Source organism: Macrobrachium nipponense, chromosome 16, assembly GCF_015104395.2.
Source record: "Macrobrachium nipponense isolate FS-2020 chromosome 16, ASM1510439v2, whole genome shotgun sequence".
NCBI classification, from domain to species: Eukaryota; Metazoa; Arthropoda; class Malacostraca; order Decapoda; family Palaemonidae; genus Macrobrachium; species Macrobrachium nipponense.
In genome coordinates, this window is record NC_087209.1 from 77,524,190 (window position 1) to 77,548,329 (window position 24,140).

General features: G+C 37.0%; 1 protein-coding gene across 1 annotated transcript in view; it reads right to left on the reverse strand.

Moving 5' to 3' along the window:
- LOC135195837 (regulatory-associated protein of mTOR-like) overlaps positions 1–24,140 on the reverse strand; it is a 244,149-nt gene that overhangs the window by 12,781 nt on the left and 207,228 nt on the right. The window contains exons 20-23 of the mRNA XM_064222351.1: positions 15,921–16,168; positions 14,093–14,260; positions 12,490–12,655; positions 6,242–6,358 (exon numbers count right to left, since the gene is read on the reverse strand). Coding sequence (XP_064078421.1) covers positions 6,242–6,358; positions 12,490–12,655; positions 14,093–14,260; positions 15,921–16,168 — 699 coding nt within the window. The remainder of the gene's footprint in view (positions 1–6,241; positions 6,359–12,489; positions 12,656–14,092; positions 14,261–15,920; positions 16,169–24,140) is intronic.

The window sequence follows — 24,140 nt, forward strand, 5'->3', positions numbered from 1 at the left end:
CTCACGTCAATTTTTCTGCTCCTTTTGAATCCTTGATATAGCATTTGTCTATTATGAACATAAGAATAAATTTGTTGCGGTCCTGCGAGCCATTCCAGGCTGCAGTTTAAGAAATGTGCCCATGAATATTACAATATACAATGTATGCAAGGGATCTCAATTATTCGTTGGTTACCCTATTTTAGGGTAGAAATCACCAACATAAAAGATTATTGGTTTATGATAATCAGATATGTTACTAGAAACATTTTGCAAAAGAAAAATTAGTCTAAATCATTATAACTTCTATGTTTCTCCATTTCTTTCTTGGAAGAGAAATTAATTAAGACACTGCCTGTTTGTTGACGTGTTTTAAATTTGCATATACAATATCTCAATATTAAAGCATATGAGAATGAAATCATAAACAAATTTGAAATATACCTTAGAGATAAAAAAAAGTGAGTCTATGGTTAAACTATCTAATGCTGATTTATTATAGGCATGCAATAGTTACCAACTGCTCCTCAAAACTGAGATCTCTTAGATAGTTGAAAAAAAAATTCTTGATTTCATGGAGACGTTTTTCGAGAAATACTCTGAAATCTAATCTGACTACGGAAGAAATATAACTCAAAATACATTATTCCATGAATAACAAATGAATGAGGTAGCCTAGTTACCAAATAGCCCTAAGATTGTGTAGCCATGGCAAACAGACAACAATATGAAGCTATTGCCCTGAGTGGACAATTTGTTGGTCTGCGTAGTGCAAGACTTAACGTCGGGGAGATTACTAGGCAGACAGGCGTATCAAAGTCAACCGTACGCCTGTGGTTGTGGCAATACGATGAATCTGGCGTTTTAACAGATCTTCTGAGGTCAGGATGTCTGAGACTTACTACTGCAGCAGACAATGCAAGGGTGCTGGCCAACGTCCAAGAGCACCTTTTCACTAATGCTGCAGAGACTACAATTGAATATTTCAGTCAGGACAACCAGAAGAATACTTCATCCTGATGGAATCCATCACCGGTAGGTATTGAACAGAAGTATTCTACATTTGTTTATTCTTTTGAACCAAATCTCATACGCAGAAGTGTTTTTCAATATGACCCAAAAGAGTTGGGTACTTCTTAGGTTTTGATAATTTCAGAACTTTAATTATAATAAGGGATTATAATCCATTTGTTTTATTTAGTTCCCTACAACCTAGCATTACTACTACAGTGTTTTGTAAAAGTATCTAAGGCGTTCCATTTCTATTTGGATGGAGGTTTCTTTTAACGTGTTAAAGGCTAATGGAATGAGGACTTTCACGGACTGTGTTCTTAGACATACTGCTGCCTACGTGGCATAATTATTGTAGGTAGCTGTTTGGAAGCTTGATTCGAGATTATTCAAGTAGTGATGTTGAGGTAATGTATATGAATATTTTATGATTACAAGGAGATTGTAACTTTGCTGAAAACTGGAAAAATAAAGTTTGATTTAGATGTATCTGAAACTAGATATTATGGATTTAATTTATTTTGCCTTTTCAATTTGTAATGCTTTTAAGCTATTCAGAAATATTGCAGGATGTAGGAGAGTATCTTAATTTCTAACATGCTCTTTATCAAGATATTAAATTATTTTGTAGGGTTCATGCTATTAAGGAAGTGATAGAGGAGCGCTACTACATTGCAAGACTAGCCTTTGCTCAGGAACAAGTTGAGAAAGACCTGGACTTTTGGAGTAGGGTTGTGTTTTTTGATGTGAAAAAATTTGAACTCCTCTAATCATGGTGGTGTCCACTGCTGGAGATACGAAGAGCGCAATGTTTATAAAGCGAGAAGTGGCCATGTTTGTCTGAATATTTGGGTGAGGGTGAGCTAACTGAAATTAATGGCAGGTTTAATACTAATCAGTACATCGAAATTTTAGAGGAAGTCATGCTACCCACTGTTTGAGCTTTTACACTTCCTTATTCAGAGCACAGTACTCTATATTTTAGTGTTTTTTTAAGGCCTGATGACCTTTCTGGATATTAATCTGGTCCTAGATATGTGGTTTTCTATCATTATGGCTGAAAGTGTTGTTATTCACCAAGACTTTTTTGTTTCTTCATCTTTTATTCAAGATCGCAGTAGCATTCACACCTCATGCATGGTAACGAGGTGGTTCAATGATCATAATGATCAAATTGAGCTCCTGAACTGGCCTAGTCATGGTTGTGACCTCAAAGCAATTGAAAAAGTTTGAGTAAACATGTCAATGTTTGGGAACCTCGGCAGGAGAGGAACAGACCACAACTTCTTGAGCACGTATTGGCTGAATGGGAGGCAGTAAGGTAACGGCTGAACGTAGTTTACAATATGGTGGCTGGAACAATTACTAAACATTATTCAACTTTACTTTATATATTTTTCGATTAATATGTAGAATGGTTTGTTCACTGTAAAAAATAAATTGCATACAAGTATTAATGTTCCGTTATTAAACCATTATTGCACTTGAAAACCCATCTTATATACTACTAGTAAGATAATAGATGCCGCAAGATGGTTATCTAGAATTTTGTCTTCAAATTCCTGAAAGAAAACTACAGTAGTAGGTTATGGTGATGAAACAAAATGTTGGGGCTTACAGTAATGACCGAAGAAATCCTTCCTCATACATGACTCTTTTCTCTTCGGGGAGAGAAAAATCCAAAAAGCTAGAGAGACGAGATTCATACCTAAAGGGAATCTTCTGAGTCGGAGATAACTGGGATTTCTTCTGGTTTATTTTTATGCCTAGTGTTGAGTCAGACATAACGCCTTGTCCAAGTCCACACACTGACGACTCAAATTGAATCTTAGGAGCCAGTCGTCTGAATAGAAAGAAGTGTTGACTCCCATCAAATGTAACCATTTCCCCAGGGGACCCCAGGTGAGCAAGGATACAAGTAAATACTTGGGGAGCTGTAGACAGACCAAAACAGAGGGCTCTGAATTGGTAAATCCTCCCTTTGAAGACAAACTTCACAAACTTCTTGGACTCTCGAAGAATAGGACGTGGAAGTATGCCTCCTCCATGTCAAGGGTCAAACATCCAGTCGCCCGGCTGGAGAGCTGACATAACAGACTGACTGGTTTCCATGCAAAACTTCATCTTCTGCACGTAAAGATTCAAAGCACTGACATCCGGAATGGGTCTCCGTTCCCCCCAATGCCTTGGGGACTACAAACAAAAGGTCTGTTGTAAAAACCTATAGAGTCCAAGGCTTGTACCGTTTCTATGGTTTGTTTCTTGATCAGAACTTCTACTTATTTGGCTAAGGCCAAAGCTCTCTCTGATCCCTCCGAGTATGCTGTCAATGTGATGGGAGCACTGGACAGCGGCGAAACTTTTTGAAAGGGGATCGAATAACCCTCTCGGAGAACTTGTACAACTCATGGCTCTGTTCCTCTCTGGCTCCATTCCTCCCAGAAGATATGGAGTCTGGTGTGTGAAGGATATACGGATTACTTGGAGGTCGACTTGAGAGCGGGCTTCTTGGTCGACTTTACTGGTGCACGTAAGATGGACTTTGGTCTATTTTGCATCTTGGTTTTCCTCCCCCAAAAAGGATGCTTCTGTTGCTGGGAGTCTCCTTCAGGCACCTTGTCGACTGCACCAGAAGATCATTAGTTTATTTCTTCTCAAGGTCCAATAGCACCTGTTGGACCGTTTCTTCTGGGAAAAGGTGCGCCTTATTTAAGGGAGAGAGTAGAAGGGCTGATTTCTGGGTTGTCATTACCCCTTGAGAAGCGAAAGAGCACCATAATCCCTTTTCTTTAACATCCCCATAGTAAAAAGGGAAGCTAGCTCTCTTGATCCAACCTTTACTGCCTTGTCTGCACAGGACAAAACATTCAACCAGTCCAATGCGAACTCTTCCTGGCCAAGGCCCCGATAGTCCAATCCAGAAACCTAAATACCTCTATCACCTTGAACAGGTTTTTCACCAGATGGTCAAAGTCCAGAGTCGAAAACATTGCTTTGGCTGAAGCGAATGCTGACCTTCTGTTTGCATCTACTAGACCAGAGAAGTCCCCTTGAGAGGAGGCAGATACTACCAAGGAAGGAACTTCTCCAGTTGCGTAAAAACAGTATTTCTTGTCAAGAAGCTTGTAAGCGAGGTAGGTAAAAGATGCTTTTCCTAACTCCCGCTTCTTAGCCAAAAACTAATTCGCCTCCTTCAAAACTTTCTTGGTGGACTGGGAAAGGACCAGCATGGGTAAACCACTCACGACTGTCTTCCTATCCATTACAAAAATTGAAGGCGGAGACGATGGAGGAGCTGGTTCAAAGAAATCTGAGCAAGTTGAGTAGCAAATACTTCAAGAGACTCAAGTAGGCTGAAAAGATCTAGAGTCTTGGTCCTCTTCCTCCTCTTCTTCCGACAAAAGGTGACAGACCAGCATCCTCCCCTTTCGGAGCAGTCGCCTTCTTTAGATAACCCAAGAGTTCTTAAGTTGTTGTCTAAAGGGTCCCAAGGACAAATTTTGTGGAGTACCGGCCATAGAAGTCAAGGCAGTGGCAGTCGAACGACTCTTCTTAATCGACGATTGACTAGCAAGCGAGGCAACTCGCATAGGTGGAGGCGAATGAGTCGAAAATCCTTTTGACAAGTGCTAAAGGAGTTGACAGCACAAGAACAAGTACGCTGATCAGAGTGGTTTGGCATCAGAATGATCCTGACTGTCTGATGACAAATGGCCTGAATCCTGAATAAACTGATCAGGTGTAAAACTACAAGATGGTTGTGGACCCCTAATGCTCCTTCGACTTCTTCACTGGAGGAGTGTACAACCCATGAACGAAGTATGTCTCTTCAGTGGGCGAGAGACCACAGTACAATGAGTTTTTCGCTTCTTTTCAGGCGATGAAACTTCTGAGTTGGATGAAAACTACACTGCACTTACATCTACATCTTTCCAAAGGTGTTTCATCGAAGCCCTCGAGTCGACAAGCTCAACGGAGTCGATGACTGCCTGTGGGCAAACCTCCCCAGTCTCCCTTTGACTTCCATTATGTCTTCTCCCAGGTACGGGGGAGTGGGACAGTGTCCTTTGTCTAGGAAAACTGAGGGGACGGACAGCCACCTCCTCAGACACAACACTGACACTAGGCACTCCACTATTCTTGGCACTAGTTGATTGCTCAACTAAAGCACAAAACGATATTTCCAAATCCATAACAAGAGTTGGCCATAAACTCAAATTTCTTGTCCATTTTGGACACTAAGCTAGCAATGGTGTTAAGATTGGAAGCATGGGATACCTGGACAGGAGTTAGTGGCAATGAAGTAAGAGGACTAATGTCAGGAGAGATGTTAGATAAAAGAGGGGAAGAAAAAGCAGACCTCTTTGCCTTTAGAGGCAAATGAGTTGCTTCAATACTAGACTTACTTTTGGACCTAAGAGCCGCCTTTCTCTTCCCATCTTTTTCCATTTTCTCTAAATGAGACAAAGTTCTTCCAAGCCCAACCATCTAAGTCCTGACATTAAGCGAAAGTTAAGTCTTTGCTACATCCCTGCCCCCCTACACTTCACACACTTGGAGTGCAGATAAAAAAAAACAGCTTAGCCATCCTAGTTTTACAGCCTTTGCTGCAAATCCTAACTGTTAACAAACTAGAGTCCAACATATTAACACTAGATCTTATTTATTTACATGGAGGTAAAAAAGCAGCTAACAAATAAAAAAAAACCACCACCAAAAGAGTACTTCACAAAATATGAAGAGAAACCACAACGGCGATGAAAAAACAGATTGCCACAACCACAGATGTTACTCCGTGGCCAGCAGAAAACAAACTGACAACAGTTAGCTCAGCAGTACTGGATTTTCCCAAAAGTGGGTGGGTCCCTTATCACCTACACTAATGATGGCAGCGCCACCACCACAACCAAATTATTTGAATTTTCGATTGCCAGGTAAGAAAGCTTGCAGCTATGTAATTGATTGGTAAATCACTTGTGTAAAAAGTGAAAAAAAGTATTGTAAAGATAGCCAGCCATTTTGCATATACTACACTGAAAAATGACTGTGGTAAGAATTATTATTCTGACACTTCAAAATTAAAATTGTGAAAATCCAACAAAAGGTTTCGTCAAATTTTACCATCACAGATTTCTAAAACCTCTTACCACTAAGCCGAGTTTGTTATAGCAGAGAAACAACAAATTCTGCTTAACATTATTCATTATTAGTGCAATACGGATAAAAAATGGACGTTTGTCCAACTACTTACGTAGCAAAGAGGTGAGCATTTGCATGTGTTGCCATTGCAGTCATTTCTTGGTTGGGTGCACATACTTGGACAGAATTTGCTTGACGCATGTCCCAAAGTCTGACTTCTCCTGACACTCTGCAAAATGATTTCAGTATTCTCAACTAATAATACAGGTAGTATTCAAGTCACGATAATTCGTTTTACGATAATCTGATTTTACAATGGGGTTAGCAATACTGATACAATGTTTTGAAAATATTTATAATTTGGCTTGTAACGGGTGCAGCCCAGCAGCGTACAACCAGGCAGCAAGAGAGACAGACCAAATTACAATAGCCTAACTCTGTCCTATCTTCTAGTTAAAAAAAAAACAAAAACAAAAAAACAAAAACAAAAAACACACCAGCAATAGAGAATTATGAAAGTTTTGTTTTAACGTGTTACTTGTTTGGTAAATGTGTACACCCATGAACAACCGAACGAAAAACAACGTACTGCTCCTGCTACCTTTGGTAGATACTGTGAAGATTCAATGCAGGAAGCCCCTGGTAACCATTGGTATCGATTATCGACATTTTGGTTTTACGGGGCTTTTTAATACTATATTCATAACTGGGTTTTACCCTCTGTAGGGCTTTTAATGCCATTGTCTGGTTATTGGTGGCTTAGGCTAAGTGCCGGGACCGCCTCATAAAATACAAACATAACGAATATGCGTCTTTTCCTTGGCTCTTTTAAAAAGTATCCAATAATACTAAATATATAGTCTTATATTACTATTGTATTATAAAACACAAGCAAACCGATCATGTTTTGGTTTGGAAAAATCTGCTGAGGCCAGAGGTAAGGTTATTTTGCTGTATTCAACTCAATTCAGAGCATTTTTCTTGCTTCTGTTTAGCGTAAATTAATTTCTAGAAACTCTATTCATACATCACAAGGTTATTTTTTGTTATATAAAGTGTTTTTAAGTTGAAATATGACTTAAATACGTCTTGTTCTGAACTATAGCAAAGACCAGCCAGCTTTGCAGCTAAGCCCCGCCTACTGACTACATCACGACCATTCCTTGAAGCTTGTTGGTTGGAAATAATTTCAAAAAGCTAGTTAATCTGTGGTTCTTTTTATCTTCATTTATTTTACAATGGTTGTTTTACCGAACTAAAATATGTTGTGCTGATTATCAAAATGAAACTTTATATTATCCCGAAATAAAATCACATCTCCCTGAAAACGATAAAAAAAAAAAGTTAAATCTGAATGAAGTCAGAAGTGTTCTGCATTGTTGCAATGTTGTGTTTCGTATATGAGGTTCACCTGAATTGTCAAGCGTGTTCGCCATTCTAAATTTAAACACAAAAACTTTCTCAGAGCTGGGTAGACTGGTATTTCACATTGATTTCAGGAAATTTTACTGCATTTGCATAGTCTTAAAATCAATTTCAATGGAATTGTTCACACATTTGGAGGGATGACAAGCAGTGACTGCACTTTATAAAACCAGGAGAAACCTTTGTTAAAAAAAAAAAAAATTACAGTATGATAGGGTGTACAAGTCATATTGGATATACATTGCTGTGAATTTTCTTGAGGACATTAACTCCTTCCTATGTCACTTTGTCATTTATGCAGCTTATGAAGTTTGGATTATAGGCCTATCTTATATTTAGCCGTTTTAATGTGGTTCTTATTGTGGTTATTCTTGTTTTTGTTGGTGCTGTTATGGTGCTTGTAGTCTTTGAAAATTTTTCTTATGGTATCCCAACACTGCAGACTAAACATGGACCTATTCATAAAATACTGGCATAACGAATTATCAGCCTAGTCTTGTTAACTGAAATTTAGTAGTTTGTTTTAATTAAAAGTAATGAGGTCTTTATGAATTTTGTTTGCGCCAAAATATTCTAACGAGAGAGAGAGAAGTAATTGAGAGAGAGAGAGAGAGAGAGAGAGAGAGAGAGAGAGAGAGAGAGAGAGAGAGAGAGAGAGAGAGAGAGAGAGAGAGAGAGAGAGAGAGGTGCTGGACTTGTTCAGTACCTCTTGCTTTTCCTTTGAAAAAGAGAACGACGATTAGGAGATATATGATATTGAGCGGCGAATTCATGAGCATGTATGAATGAGAGAGAGAGAGAGAGAGAGAGAGAGAGAGAGAGAGAGAGAGAGAGAGAGAGAGAGAGAGAGAGAGAGAGAGAGAGAGAGAAATTGATTCTACAAGAATGGCCCCAAAACCAAGTTACTCAAGGGCTACTCGCAGACTAGTTTGGATAATCTTGTGCATAACTTTTCAGCTATCATATGTTTTTCTAATTTGTTAAGTATCTTATGATACCTTCCTATCATAGTCTTCATTTTCACAGAAATTCTACAGCAGCCTTATACTTACTTGTCAGAGTAATGTAATGTGTTATCCATTTAGTAAATATATTTTCAATATAGTTCACGGAAAGCAGTTTGATAGCAGTGTGTAAGGCTGAGACCATCCTAAGATTTGGCCAGCCACGCATGTATGTGTATGTGCTCTTGCTTATACATGTACATTCCACTTTATGCATTTACATTAAATATCGTGGAGTTACAAATACTATATTAATTAAAAGCTACTCTATTTCCAACAGGTACAGGTAGAAGACTATTTACAATAAGAAACTGGTGTGTAGGCTCATGCCCTGCCATTGTCTCAATATATAAGAATTGATATGTAGGCCTATGTCTTGAGATTGCTTCAAAATAAAAGAATTAGATGTGTAGGCCTATGATCTGTCATTGCCTCAAAACATAAGAAATTGACAAGTAGGGCTATGTCTTGACATTGCCTCAAAATATAAGAATTTAACGCGTAGGCCAATGTCTTGTCATTACCTCAAAATATAAGATTTTGATGTGTAGGCCTATGCCCTGCCATGGCCTCAAAATATAAGAAATTGACAAGTAGGCCTATGTCTTGTCATTGCCTCAAAATATAAGAAATAATAATAATAATAATGACAGTAATTACAAAAATCATATGTGAAAGTATTTTACAAATACTACGATAATCTCTCTCTCTCTCTCTCTCTCTCTCTCTCTCTCTCTCTCTCTCTCCTCTCTCTCTCTCTTACAGAGATGTATGCTTTTTGGATGATAAATGATTTACTAATTTTCAAATATCAATATTAATGTTAACAGCAATAATATAAATTCATTAAAGAAAATACTACAGTGAATTAGCAAGATTTTAGTTTGTAAATAAAAAGAATTATGTAAGAATGAAAGAAAATGTATTTTACCCCGCGTCTTGTCTTTGAACTCCACGTAGCCAAGCTGAGTTGGCTGGGGTATAACAACTGTCAAATTTATCAAGAAATGTGTCAGGAGGGGGAGTGTGTGTTGGCCTCTCAGGATCATGTAAATTTTCTCTCTCTCTCTCTCTCTCTCTCTCTCTCTCTCTCTCTCTCTCTCTCTCTCTCTCTCTCTCTCTCTTACTGAGATGAGAGAATTTCTATGGTGCATGTGTATGTTTATTAATATTTTCACATAATAATAATAGTAATATAACTAATTTCAAAATTCATATGTGATAGTATTTTAAAAAGGTACAATAATCTATCCATTTCAGTCTTTTAAATAAGGATAACTCTCTCTCTCTCTCTCTCTCTCTCTCTCTCTCTCTCTCTCTCTCTCTCTCTCTCTCTCTCTCTCATGAGATACTAGTATGTCCTAGTGGTAACTCTCGCCCTCTGTTTGGGCAGGAAGTGTATGTTTAAGTATATCTTTAAGGACATTACTACACTTTATGGTAAAATAATAATATACAGTACTAGTTTAAAAATAATATTAAGTTTAATGAGATTAAACAGTAACAATAACATCTCTCTATCTCTCTCTCTCTCTCTCTCTCACGTATGTTTATTTGTTTTGTAGTGTAAATAAATGATTTACCTTATAACCAATTTTCAAATATTAATAAGATTAATTAAAAATAGCAATTCCCAGTCTTTTTATCCACTTGGAGGAAGGTGGGCGGGAGAGTAGCTGACAGTTTGATATACAAATTGGCGGAGGGGAAGGAGTCGGAGTCTAGGAGTTATTCTCTCTCTCTCTCTCTCTCATCTCTCTCATCTCTCTCTCCCTCATCTCGCTCTCTCTCGCTCTCTCTCTCTCCATTACTATTCTCTCTGTCTCAGAAATAATTCATAATTTCACTCTTGATGGTCAGATATATGATGTTGCCATTCATTAGTCTCTCTCTCTCGCTCTCTCTCTCTGTTATTTGCTGTAGGTATATATTTTTAATGGTAAAATGTTTAGGATGACTTTGAAATGATATTAATAATATAACCTCAAAGATTAATGCAGTAATAGGTTAGGAATTTTAGGTATATTTGAAGTAGGATGTTATTAAAGGTATACAATTGGTATCTGAACTTTCAAGAGAGGCAGTTATAAGCATTTTTAGTGGTGCTTTTAACTATTGGCGGGTTTCAACTATTCATGAGGGTGTTTGGTACACATTCCCCGCAAATACGGGGGGAACACTGTACAGTGGTCCCCCCTGTATTCGGGGGATGCGTACCAGACACCCCCGTGAAGTTGGAACCCGCGAATGTTTGGAACCCCTATAAAAATGCTAAAAACAGCCTATTTTGTTAGTTAAAACTCAAGAAAAACCCACTAAAATTTTATATACTTGGTTTTTTTTAAGTTTTATCACAAAAAGTGCATTTTATGATGAAATTGATAAAAAAAAAAATGCGCAAATTTTCTGCGAATAATGCGGGGAAACGTTCCTGAGAGAAATCTGCAAATGTGTGAGACCGCAAATCCGTAGAACGAAAATACGGAGGGTCCACTGTACTACATTTCCTTGCCAATATTTTCTCCATAGCAAATAAAAGGTATACGTAACGCAAAAATATTTCAAGTCCTGTTCTGCTTATTTAACGTTATTTGTAACATAACTACGGTAATTCTTTACTATCGTTCAAGGGCTGAAATGCAAGCACTCTTGTCTTTGAACTCCACGTAGCCAAGCTGAGTTGGCTGGGGTCCAACAACTGTCAAATTTATCAAGTAATGTGTCAGGAGGGGGAGTGTGTGTTGCCCTCTCAGCATCATGTAAACTCTCTCTCTCTCTCTCTCTCTCTCCGCTCTCACACTCTCTCTCTCTCTCCTCGTCTCTCTTCTTCTCTCTCTCTCCTCTCTCTCTCTCTCTCTCCTCTCTCTCTCTCTCTCTCTCTCTCTCTCTCTCTCTCTCTCTCTCTGTCTGTGTGTGTGTGTGTGTGTGTGTGGCAAATGAAATTCCACATTTTCATTAAAGAGTTAAAGAGTTATCACATATTATTAGGGTAAAATATCTGGCCGTGACACTGTCAAAGTCATAGTTAACAAGTCTGGAGCACTGTAAGGTGGATTGTGGCACCCATAGACTTTTGAATTTCATTTAGCAACGATTTTCGGTCAGCATCAGGGCCCCAAAAATGGAACCCGTTGTTAACTGGGCATAGCCTGTATAAGTTCACAATTGGGATCTGATTCCATTAAGAAGGCTGAAAGAATACATTCTGAATTTATGAGGTTTGGATCAGCAATCTTAAACTGCATTTTTTAAGGTTTGAATCAGCAATCTTAATGCATATATTCTTCCAAGCAATTACGTGAAAAAAAAAATTTTCTTCCCTTCTGATCTTAGTTTCATTAAGGTTTATCAATATTTCAATTACTGGCTTTAATCTCACTTTCTTGGCAGCCACCTACTACATACAGTACTAAATAGTCTCCCCACCTTCCAATTACACTAAACTATATTGCCTTTCATGGCTCAACTATTTTAAGTCAGTGAAATCTTATTAGATTTCACACCCCATGTTTATCTGTCTCTCTTTTAAGTTCACAATTCACAGATTCATACCTTTCCATGTTTTTAAAACGAAAAACTAATAAATTTTCTCTGATATAGTTTAGTTCCTACCAACTGCTTCCATACTGGCTTGATGTCTTTTGCATTGGTATTTCCTATCTTTGTCAGGTAAGGACACGTACTTAACCTACTGCATCAATAGCCCTACCAACCATAACAACTGTATCACAAAGCAGATGAAGTTTGGTGGTAAAACTACCATGACATGGATAACAAGGCACAGATATTGTATTCTGTATCTTAATATTACTATATATTAAGTCACCCTGTAGATCCTAAATTAAAATAGAGTAGTTACAAACAAAACACTTGACTGTACACATACAGGATATAAACTGTATACATCAATAGTATATAAAAGACTACTTACACTCCTGTTATAATTTTTGTTGTGGCTTGAGACGCATTTAATAAATGAGCACTAATGACCCACGAAGTGTGCTCCCTCCACTGTCGTACCACAGAACGATTACTAGGGTGGCGGCGGTCTAAGACACGAATATAACCATCTGAGAAACCAGCTACTATCCAAGGCCCTGAAAGTAACAAATTTAAATAAATAACCTGAATATTTACTTTACATCCAGTACTTACACTCTCTTTGTTGATGCATGAGATTAGGAAATAAATGGATAAAATTAAGCTAAGAATTTAAACATTTCCCATCTTTGCTTAACTGAAAACTAAAATCAGCCCAAAGCCTCTAAAATTTATTAACACAGTACTTATTGTGAAAGCTTCAGTTGGCTTCACCATGAGAGCCATGCTCCCCATGAAAGAGAGAGGACCATTAACCTGTTCTACAAGGGCTACTTGAACAGCAAGTATAAGAAACACAAGGCAGCCCTACAAAACACCATTTGCACCACGTAAAACACACTGATGCAAATAAAACAGTTGACCTAAACACCTACTGCAAGGATTGGAAGATTGCCTAGTACCTCATAAGGAACTGGCCCATCACTAGCCATGGTCCCATAAAGATGAGTCGAATAGTTTACCAAATATTGCACCCTCAGAATGGATGCAGCCTTTCATACATAAGTGTGACAATGACTCAACTCTCAAAGAGGATTTCCATTCACCTTCATGAAGGGGCTGTATATCAGCACTACAAGGAAAATGGCAGTGCTCCCCAACACAGAGCAAAATGTAAGGAGCACAAAAGTCCCAGATGGAGACATCGACCATCGCCTCTGATATGTATAAAGAAGCACTCGCCATCCTCCAATGGAAATCATCTCGAAAAGTAAAACACGAGGCCTTTCTTCTCCCTACGACTATCAGGTGAATGGCAAGGCACACCCAAGGGATAACAATTCAGTCACCTACTACTTCAGGCAGTGTCTACCATGACAAGAACTCCCAGGAACCTGGTGTCAACCAATCGGCACCAACGTTGGTCAATGGAATGACTCACAGAGCAGTTCAACCCGCGCAACTTTGACAACCAATAAAAAATTACCAAATATTTCTGAAAACAGACTTGCAGAAATTATTATTATTATTGCTGCTTCGACATTAATCTTATAGCGCTTTTCTCTATCTTTCTTATGGCGGCTTTCTCGTTAGTTTTAAGGTAGGTGAGTAATTCTCTGATATTAATCATAATAAGATAATGTTAAATTAAATCTAGGGGGTAGAGTCCATGGAATTGTGTATATAATTCTTTATAATTTCTTTATATCAATTATAATAAAATGTTTATACTAGGTAAGCATGTATTATAATTGTAACAGAATATACATAACTACGGAATCTTCCCCCAGATTTCATTTACCATTATCATATTGTAACTAATATTTGGGGAAAAACTCGCCTACCTTAACAGTACATAACAAGAAAGCTGCCATAAGATTAATGCCACTGAACCAGGAATAACATTCAACAAAACCTGTTTAAAAGAGGGTCTCTTGCCAAATAATAATAATAATAACTATGATGTTGATCCCCAGAATAAGGATGGCATATACCTGCTTGGTGAGAATGTATAGCAGTGACAATAGTTTTTGACTCTCCTCCTGTGGGTAGCTCCATAGTCCGGCGTTCAGCCTGAAGATCCCATAATCTAATTGTACGTGAATCTCCCCCCACAACAAGGGTCTTTGTATCTTGTTCCCAACTCAAAAGCAATCCAGCACCTGCAAAAATATAACAAATAAGCAATGCATACCTTCATAAACAAATGATACATTACAAAAACTACTTTCTCTCTACAGGCAGTAGGGAAAAACTACATTAAGTTACAGGCAGTAGGGAAAAACTACATTAAGTTACATATAATTTGTGACACTCAATCCACAATTAAAATTCATGTCTTACAAGGGTGAACTTAAAGAACTGCACTTTAAAGAGAAAAATACCTTTCTTAGTACTAAAATGAAAATGGAGACAATAAGGGGTATGACTTGTAATTCTACTGGCATTCTGACCAGCATTGTGAGAATTACATACTTTGACTCAGAGTCTGTTTAAATAAGCATAATAGTCATGACAAGTCACCTAATTTTTCTAATAACTACTGCCCTTCTCTAGAAACCACCTATAAGAAACGGCATATGAGAACAACTAGTCATAGTACTAATCATATATTAACTGGTATCTCCCGACTATAAAGACCTTCATACTGTATTTGGTAACCCCAACAGCTTGGGTCTCGTATACATATGACCACATATAGCTTTAAGACAGTGGACAGGTATCATTGATATACACAATGATCAAGATTTGGCGTCATACAGTTTGAATGAATGTTGCGGAGAAAATTTTCCTGGTTCCATATATCACTATTGGCAACTCTTCAGATCACCCTATAAAGTGTGAGTGAGCTGAAAAGCCATCAGTCTTGCTTGAGCAAGGAGGAATGTCGTCACAAATTCCTATCCAAGGATGCATCATAAATATTTTATAATAAATATGCTAGGAATTTGTTCCTGGTTTTATTTCTTATGTTTTATAATACTGTTTGAGCTGTAATTTCAATTTGACAAAATAAAATAAAATAAAAAGATTAGTAAAAATGCTTATAACTTTGTAAAATTAGCATATTTTTTACGACTGTCATAGGGATAAGAGGCCAGCAAGAGGTGGGAAATATTCATTACAACTTCCTGTGGAAGGTACAGGCATTTTTTAAAATTTTTCTCTTCTATAATGTGAATATACATATCCTCCTCTTTCCTTTCTTGAGTTTGTTGTTTAGTTTTTCCTTTAAATTGGCCATCCTTAAATTTAGCATGGTCCTAGGAGTATGCATTAGTATACATTAGCCCTGATTGTGGGAGTTAATGTTCAAGAAGACTAACACAATACAAGACAACAGATTCTCCCATTAATGACATAATAACACAAAAGGGCCTAAAATATTTTTGGATTATTATTACTATTATTTATTAAGTAATTTAACACGACCGCTGGGTCACACTGAAGAACTGTTCTAATAACAGGTAAGACCAAGAACTTTCATTACTGTTTACAATATGATCTGTAAAATGTACTACTATAGGTTGCTCCCCAGCAATTCTGTCCAGCAATTGTTACAATTGTTATCAACACTCATGAATGCATACTCTCTTAATTAGCTTTCATACTAGTACGTATTAGGTAGCTTAACCTAACTGCTGTATTCCATCATAACTTGCGCTTAGCAAAATTTACAAGATAATCATTCGTCCTTAAAAATATATACATGATTACACAACCTACTCATACTAACTTTTTGTAACTAAATACTTATAAAACTCATTTCCATTAACCATTGCAGGATATCTGGAGCACTGGGGAAAATGCACAGTTAATCACCTCTAGTTGCTGGATTCATATCATTAGTTGCCTGGAAAGCTGTGATGAGAGAAGGTGGTTCCTGTGCAGCAAGATGAGAATTGTGGTAAGCATCCTTCCAGATCCTAATACTGCCATCATCACATCCTGTGGCAACATATGTAGACAGAGTTCCTGGATTTACAACAGCAAGGGAGGATATACAACTAGATCCAGCATTACCGTTGCACCAATGACTCACACGGTTGTTGCGTTCAACATCCCAAATTCTACCAAAATGAAAAGAAAGATGTCATTAAGTGTTATCTTCAGTAAGTAAATATGTAAGTGTTTACATAATAAAAATATGGAATGTTAGTCCATATATATAAAAGTCTAAAACTAAAGAGGTCAACCAGATTGCTTGCAGGAAGTGATCAGACTAGAGACGCTAAAGATGACGTATACAATATAAGTAGGCTAAGATAACGTGCCGTCACCTGTTTAGTCATTCAATTGTTTATAAACATTAGTCCCAAGCTCCCTGCTTGAGACAACTAAAACCCATCCCCCCCGACCTATTATTCAAACGGCCTACTTGATCTGTAAGCGTGTCTCATTCGATTGTGTGTTCGTATGAAACTATTGTCATCTGATAGTATGTTCATATGTTCGAACTACTGTCTGTTCCTTCATAACTTGTAACAGAGATGGTAGACAGGCAGAACAGAGTTAGCTATCGTCATTAGAAGACCTGTACCTCTTTACCTAAGCTTTATCATGTAGAGGAATAGGATTAGCCATCATCATTGGCAGAAGCGATCAAGCTATCGTCATAGAAGACTTGTACGATCATACCTGATCTTCATCATGTAAAACTTCAGAAGAATATACTATTTTTTATACCTTGTGTTTTCTACAAGAACCTCACCGAACCATGAGTTAACACATCGTCGTAAAGATAATACCGACTTCGTAAGTGATCTACAAAACACCCACAACTCCATTGAAGATGGAAGTGCAATACCAACCGACTTAGCGTATAGATTATCGCTAGTCTAACATTACCTCATAGGGCGCCTTATCATACAAGGCACCAGCCCTATATTGGTGGCCAGCGGACCAGAACTGAACTCTACAACGTCCTACGAAGAAAAACAGAATAATAAATCATGAAGTCAACGACGACGAAAGCAGCAGATTCTTCAAGCAACCTAGTATCATCATTAGTGAGCGACTTCAGAGAAAACAACAAGATTCGTCAAGCAACTTAGTATCATCGTTAGTGAATAACTTCAAGAAACAAAACCGACGTGTTTTCCTTTTCCTACGGCAACGGAAGCTTCGTCTCTCATTAGAATCATTCAAGAAAAACATCGTTAGTGAGCGTTTCCGGCACTGCAAGAAACAAACCGAACGAGTCTGCAGCATCGGTATTTTCAAGGGCTCGAATCATCGAAACAACGCGACACGGGGAAACTGAAGCCAAACCAGGTCGTCCGCTAAATAGAGGAGGACCCAAGGCCGTGTGTCGTTATCGAACACCGTGACTTCCCACAAAAGCAAGCTAAGTACAATTTTTATTCATTTGGAGTAACTTTGAGTGTTTTTCCTTTGCAGGTCGAATTTCGTTATTTCTGTGGCTGAAGTTACGAGACATTCTTTAATAATCTTACTTTTTTTACAGAAATTATCTATATCATTGAGATTTCGCTACTGCGAGTTTTTATCTTTGAGTGTCTGTTTCCAGAAGTTCTACTGAAATACATTAATCATATATCTATGTTTAATTTTATCATTTTTAGGTGATTATTAATCCCTTACGTAACAAATCATATTAAACAGTGAATATGCGTTTACGCAGTGGACGTCTGTATTTATACAGATGCATGGATAGGGTCGTTAAGCACCGTAGTGATTAGAAAACACACAAAACACAAGTGGAACACCCCGTACAAATCTCTATAAATTAGAGGTAACACTATTTCGGGTCATGACAATAAATGCTCCTTTGAAAGTCCCGATCGCAGTTTTAGCCTTGAGTTTTTTGAGTTATATAAAATATCGAACCTCAATGACTCAACTCAACTTTAAAAATATGGCTGGATTGCAAGGAATAACATGTCTGTAAAAAACTTTCATCAGGCTAAATGCGCTGACCCGGCCATGATCCCTCACATACAAATTTTAGCAAAGAATGAAGTACAAACAGTTAATATTGTAGGGCAGTAGTGATAAACTTGTCTTATTAGTAAATCGCTCAGTTTTCCTAATAGTTTTTCGTCATTCATTGCTTTATACGTAACCGGCAACATAATGCTAAAAACACACAATACGTTGCCGATGGTAATAAAGAGAAGGATCCTAATTATTACAAGAAGAACTAGAAACAGTAGCCCGTTCAGAATCAAACAAGCAAACTCGGTGACTGTGTCACCTAGTCAAGCGGTCAAGGTTAGTCAAAAAACTGCCGAAGTGTTCAAAACATAGCAAATTCCACACAATAAGCGACTCTAGCAGAGTGGGGAAAAGCGATGTGGTTCATACAATATCTTTTTGAATTAAAAAGGATTTTTCCTATGAAACACACGACCGTATAAAGTAATCAGAGCAGGTTTTCGTTTAATTTTTAATACATTAAGTTATATCCATACTGGTGGATTAGCCCGACTGTACGCGCCGTAAAAATTAGAATATCTTGTTTATTCCTTTAGTAGACGTAATATCTTGTATTTACGGACTCCGTCTGTTGTTCGAACTCCCTAATGAGAAGTCCGGATAAGCGAGCGCTTACAAGAAACTATTATAGTTATAAAAAAAAAAATTGATCTGTATCTAGTGTAATTGTAAGATTCATCTAGGGGTATACAAAATATTATCTTACATCCTGCAAAATAAGGCGTGTTTATCAAAGGAAAATCTATAAACCTTCAACATATTAAAATCCGTTTGAACAAAAATGAGACAGTTAACTCAAATAATAACTTATATAAAGGAACTATACATTTGTCTCATAAATCGTAACATTGTTCAAATGACCCAACAGAATTCTCCCACAACCGCAGTCGCAATTTGCACGCAAAATCTCGAGAAGCATGCACCCTCGAATGTCTTAGTGCGTGTAAAAAGACTTTGCTGGGAAATGAAATTTTAATCCTTCCCGACACTCTGAAATATAACGATTTCCGCGAACAAAGCCCTAAAAGTATACATATCGTGGATACAGAAGTTATAAATATCGCATTTTTTATTGTTGCTAATTTTTAATCACGCCCAACCAGTCGTGGATGAATCTCTCTGATAATCTATCTAAAGTAATATCCGTAAAGTCATTCAAGCAGAGGTGATTCAGCAGAAATTTTTTTTATCTTTTACCTGAATACCAGGAAGTTTCTCCACTAGCGAGTGATCTCTGGAGAAAAAACGGATGTAATTTAACACAAAATACGGTCTAAGGACAAACATAAAGCTATATACGTACCTTCGTATAGACTCTCACTGCAATTTCAAAATAGAGATAAATGACGAAGTTGAAAAATGTTAGTAATAGGAGCCATTAGGAAATCAAATAAGCCCATATAATTTTTCCCTCAAACGTCATGCCATAAAAGATCGGACTTGGCGTATCTGCGCAGATTACTGTCACTTAAACAAGGAAACGACTCCCGATAGTTTCCAGTGCCATGTACCGACGACATCTTATCTCTGTTAGGTTAGAATAATTTTTTTTCACCAACTTGGACTTACTTAAAGGCTTTTACCTGATACCATTACCTAAGTGATTGTACCTCATATACCGTTTTCAGCACACTCAGGGGACATTATCAATTTTTACGTATGCCTCCGGCTTACGTTGCACCCCAATTATAATATAGTGTTTGGAGACTTTTAGGGGATAACCTACATGCCTATATGGATGATCTTGTAATCTTTTCTAATACCTAGAAGTACAATTCAACATAAAGTAGAGCTAGTGCTACAGAGCAAAGACAAATAATCTCAGAGTAAAATATCTAAATGTGAGTTGTTTTCAAAACCGAACATGTTTATCTAGGTTTTATGTGTCTTGTCAAGGTCTTAAAGTAATTATGGTAAGGTGTCGGCTATTCATAACTTTCCGGTACCTATTAACGTAAACGGGGGATACAGCACTTTTTGCGCTGTAGTGGGTATTACAATCGTATGCAAATATGTAACTCTTCAATCATGACAGCTCCGTTTAACAGATCTTACGAAGAAGAGCGTAGATTGATTATGGTCTAAAAAGCATCAACAGGCGTTCGATATCTTAAAAGCGGAATAATGCAGCTTACCTAACTTAAAAATCCCTGATTTAAATAAGGAATTTTTTTTTATTGCAACAGACGCCTCAGACCAAGGGGTAATAAGAGGGTATTACTTCAGTAATATGATAAACAGTTCTTCCCTATAGCTTTTTATTCACGTAAACTAAAGCCCTCTGAAAGTAAATATGCAGTAATAGGCAAGGAAGGGCTAGGTATCTTTAACACTAGTACATTTTAAGTTCATAATCTATGGCTATCCTGATAAAGTCCTTACTGAACATGAGTCCTTTACCGAGTTTTTCAAAGGCTTTAATCACAGTCCAAAAGGAACTCGTGACAAATGATCATTCAGGTTATTGGAGCCAAGATAAGATATCTACCTGGGAAAGCAAATATCATAGCTGACGCATTACCCCGCAATCCCGCACCATACAGCAAAGAACCATTAATTGGACTAAAAGATATAGAAACATCCGTGCCTATTGTTAAAACCGTATCTAAACAAGAAAATTCCTTAACCCAAGAGATCGCGAGCATTGAATAATATCTGGTCGTCGGAGCGCAGAACTGTTACAAACTGAACAAAGCAAGAGTCAACAGACATAACCCAACAATAAACACTTCGAAACGGAAACAGAGTCAGCAGCAATAAACACCAAACAATAAACACTTCGAAACGGAAACAGGTCAGCGGCTAAGCATAAACAATACACACTTCGAGCAGAAAACCCTAAAGCAAAAGTACATTTAAAGTATGTGTATCAGATAATGTAATCAAATGTAATATTATATGTAGGTCTGTGACGAGGTAAACCCGAAGAACACAGCAGATGACTAACGACCAGGTAGTAATAATAATCTCTTTCATACCAATCGTCATAACTGGTTGCATTCCGTCATCCAGGGTTCCCTCCTATGTCACAGAAAGCCAAATCACTATTTTACTGGCCTACAATGCTTACAGATATAAAAAGCACATAAACTAATTGTAACACGTGTCATGAAAACAAGGGATACACTAAGACACCTGTCAGTTTAAGGGCCTTATCCTGTGCCAAATCAATCCTTGAAAGAATATACGTAGAATTATTAACAGAATTACGAGTCTGACAGAGGGAATAAACACTTCTAGTGTTAATAGTTCCTTGACACGTTATATAGAATTAATAGCACTAAAAAAACAAAACACCGCAATTGAGTGCGTTACGAATATTTATGAGTGCTAAATCATAAATATGGAATTCAACACATAATAATCTGTGACTCGGGTGGTGTAAATCAATAATAATCTCCTTAACACGTTGTGTGAATTCCTTTCCATTAAGAAAACCAATAATATATTTTATCACCCAGAGTCAATCGCGTTTGGTAGAATAAACGGATAATTAAATAGGAAGTGTCAATGTCTTACGAGTTACAACTCGTGATATTGGATCCAAACTGGATTATAGCGGTTCTCGCGGTTTTATATACCTTTATCAGTTATATCTTGTATCTATTGAATTGATGCCCAGCAAGTAGCCTTATACGGTACGCCGCTAGAACACTTTTCCACATATTTCAAGCCAACCATTAATTATCAAATATATATAAAAATAAATAAATAAATAAATAAATATAAAAAAATAAAATAAATTATGGATACAAGTGGAGTCAATATAATACTCCGTAAGAAGTCGGAAGGGTTACAAATTATAATAAAAAAGGAATCACGATAATATCAATAAGCAAAACGTAACCATTAAATATCCAAATATTATATGCGTAAAGATTTGAACTCTAACTTAACGCTTTAGTAATGACAAATAAGCTAAAAGTTAAACAAACACATCTCAAAACCTACTGACATATTGTCTGTCCCGGTGATTTATATTCGTAGTCAATGAAAAAAAAAAAAAAAAAAAAAGAAATTAAACTAAATAAATAAATAAATAAATAAAATAATAATAAATAAAATAAATAAAATAAAATAAAAGAGATTTTAAAGTCAGAAGTCTAGAAGTGAAAATGTTATCTATGGAATAATCCTATATGAATCTTATACAGGGCTAATAATATATATATAATTTGTATGGAAACCTTTTTCATATAAGTTTTGAATAAGGAATATTTATTTAACATAATGCCAACATGAAACTAATATATTGTTCAATTTTGGTACTGTTGTTTTTTTTTTTTTTTCAGACATTCTTCTCATGCGGGTGGAGAATTAAAACACTAAAATATCATTTGAAAATACTAAAGTCGTATCTCTTACAGCAAGTAACGTAACTCTAGCTGGCTGAGAGCAATCTCCTGCCAAGTGACGACGTCATCATTGCCGTATCAGCATTTGTTCCTTTTAACCTCAATAATCTGCTTACACAGGCTTCATCTGTGTGTCGTCTCTGCTTGCAACAGCAGATTGACTGGGAGAAGGAATGCTCAGTCATGAACTTCATGTGGTTCATAGGTCACATGACAGGCCACATAACATATTCTTATCCGTGTGTGTAATGCAATTAGTTAAGGACTTGTAATCATTTTTAAAAATTAATAAACAAAATAAGGAAATAGAGTTTCTATAACATCAAAATGAATTAATTAATCTTTCTGAACCTCATAGACATTTAGAAGTATCACGATTATGGATATGGATTATTTACTTGCAACATTAGCCTATTACAATTCAAGTAAAACATTCATGGGGAAAATGTCACATTTTCTTGAAAAACCCAAGTTTATTTAGCAACTAGTTTACATAGTGGGTTTTTTTTTTTTTTCGTTGCATCTCCTACCTATTAATAAAGTTTTTAAAAAAAAAATTAACCTCAGAGGATGCGCACGAGAAAATTGAATATGAAACTTTGTTAGGGCACATAGAATCATGATTAATATTCTCTTTGACTCTATGTTGCCTGGCAATCTTACAAATAGCTCCATTTTCCTTCTTTGTCTAGTAACTTACTACCAGTAATATCGAATTTTCTTTGAGATTCGTAATGATATCAATTTATTTTTTATAATTCTGGATATTTTTACAAGTCATCATAGACCTGGATAGGTTCACTCATTGTTAATGCCATGGATAAAAAAGTTTGTACAGCGGACTCTTTTGAATTCCGAAATATCAGCGAATTCATGTGGGTTAAGTCTGGTCTAAATGGCTCTCTTCCCTCCCCTGTATTTGGATGTCGTCTGAATTTACTTGCCCTTGTGACAAGTATAATTTCACTTGCAGGCTGATTAATGGAACCTGGTTACAGTATCCTGCAGTACGAGAGTTTCACATCGCAACTTCAAAAAAATCGTTCGTCGCAGCGGACGACTACAGTCAAGTAACAAACCGCCTACAATGTGAAAGGAATTTCATGGACCTCTTCGACCGACACCGTATCTCGTCGTTAATCTCGTTTTAATGCGGAACGCTCCAGCGGTTGTCGGAATTCGACTACAAAGGGACATACTTCCGACAATTACGACCCGAAGGATATTCAACTCTACTTTGCTGGCGAAGGACTCGTGCTGGTGGGGATGTTTTTTTTAGTTCATCGCGAACGTAATCCGTGTAAGCTTAGGTATGGCAGAGAATAAAGTATTGAGCGCAAAATAGGAAACGTTGGCCCCGCCCAGGCCAATTTTCCCCTTGTTTTAACCATTGAAAAAGGCCGTTTCAGTGGCTATAGGTGGTTGTCTGGAACTGTGTAATGGACGAAAAGTTGTTCGAAAGCTAGTTAAAAGTGAAGTAGTATAACCTCGGTCATGTATCCTATATATGAAGTGTCATGTATCCTATATATAAAGTATCATGTATCCTATATATTAATTGATCATAAATAAAAGAATCGAAATATATTTTTTGCGTGTACGCACTAGGAATCTATATATAAATTGATCATAAATAACAGAGTCGAAATATATCTTTGCGTGTACGCAATAGGAATCTCTTATATAAAATGATCATAAATAACAGAATCTAAATATATCTTTGCGTGTA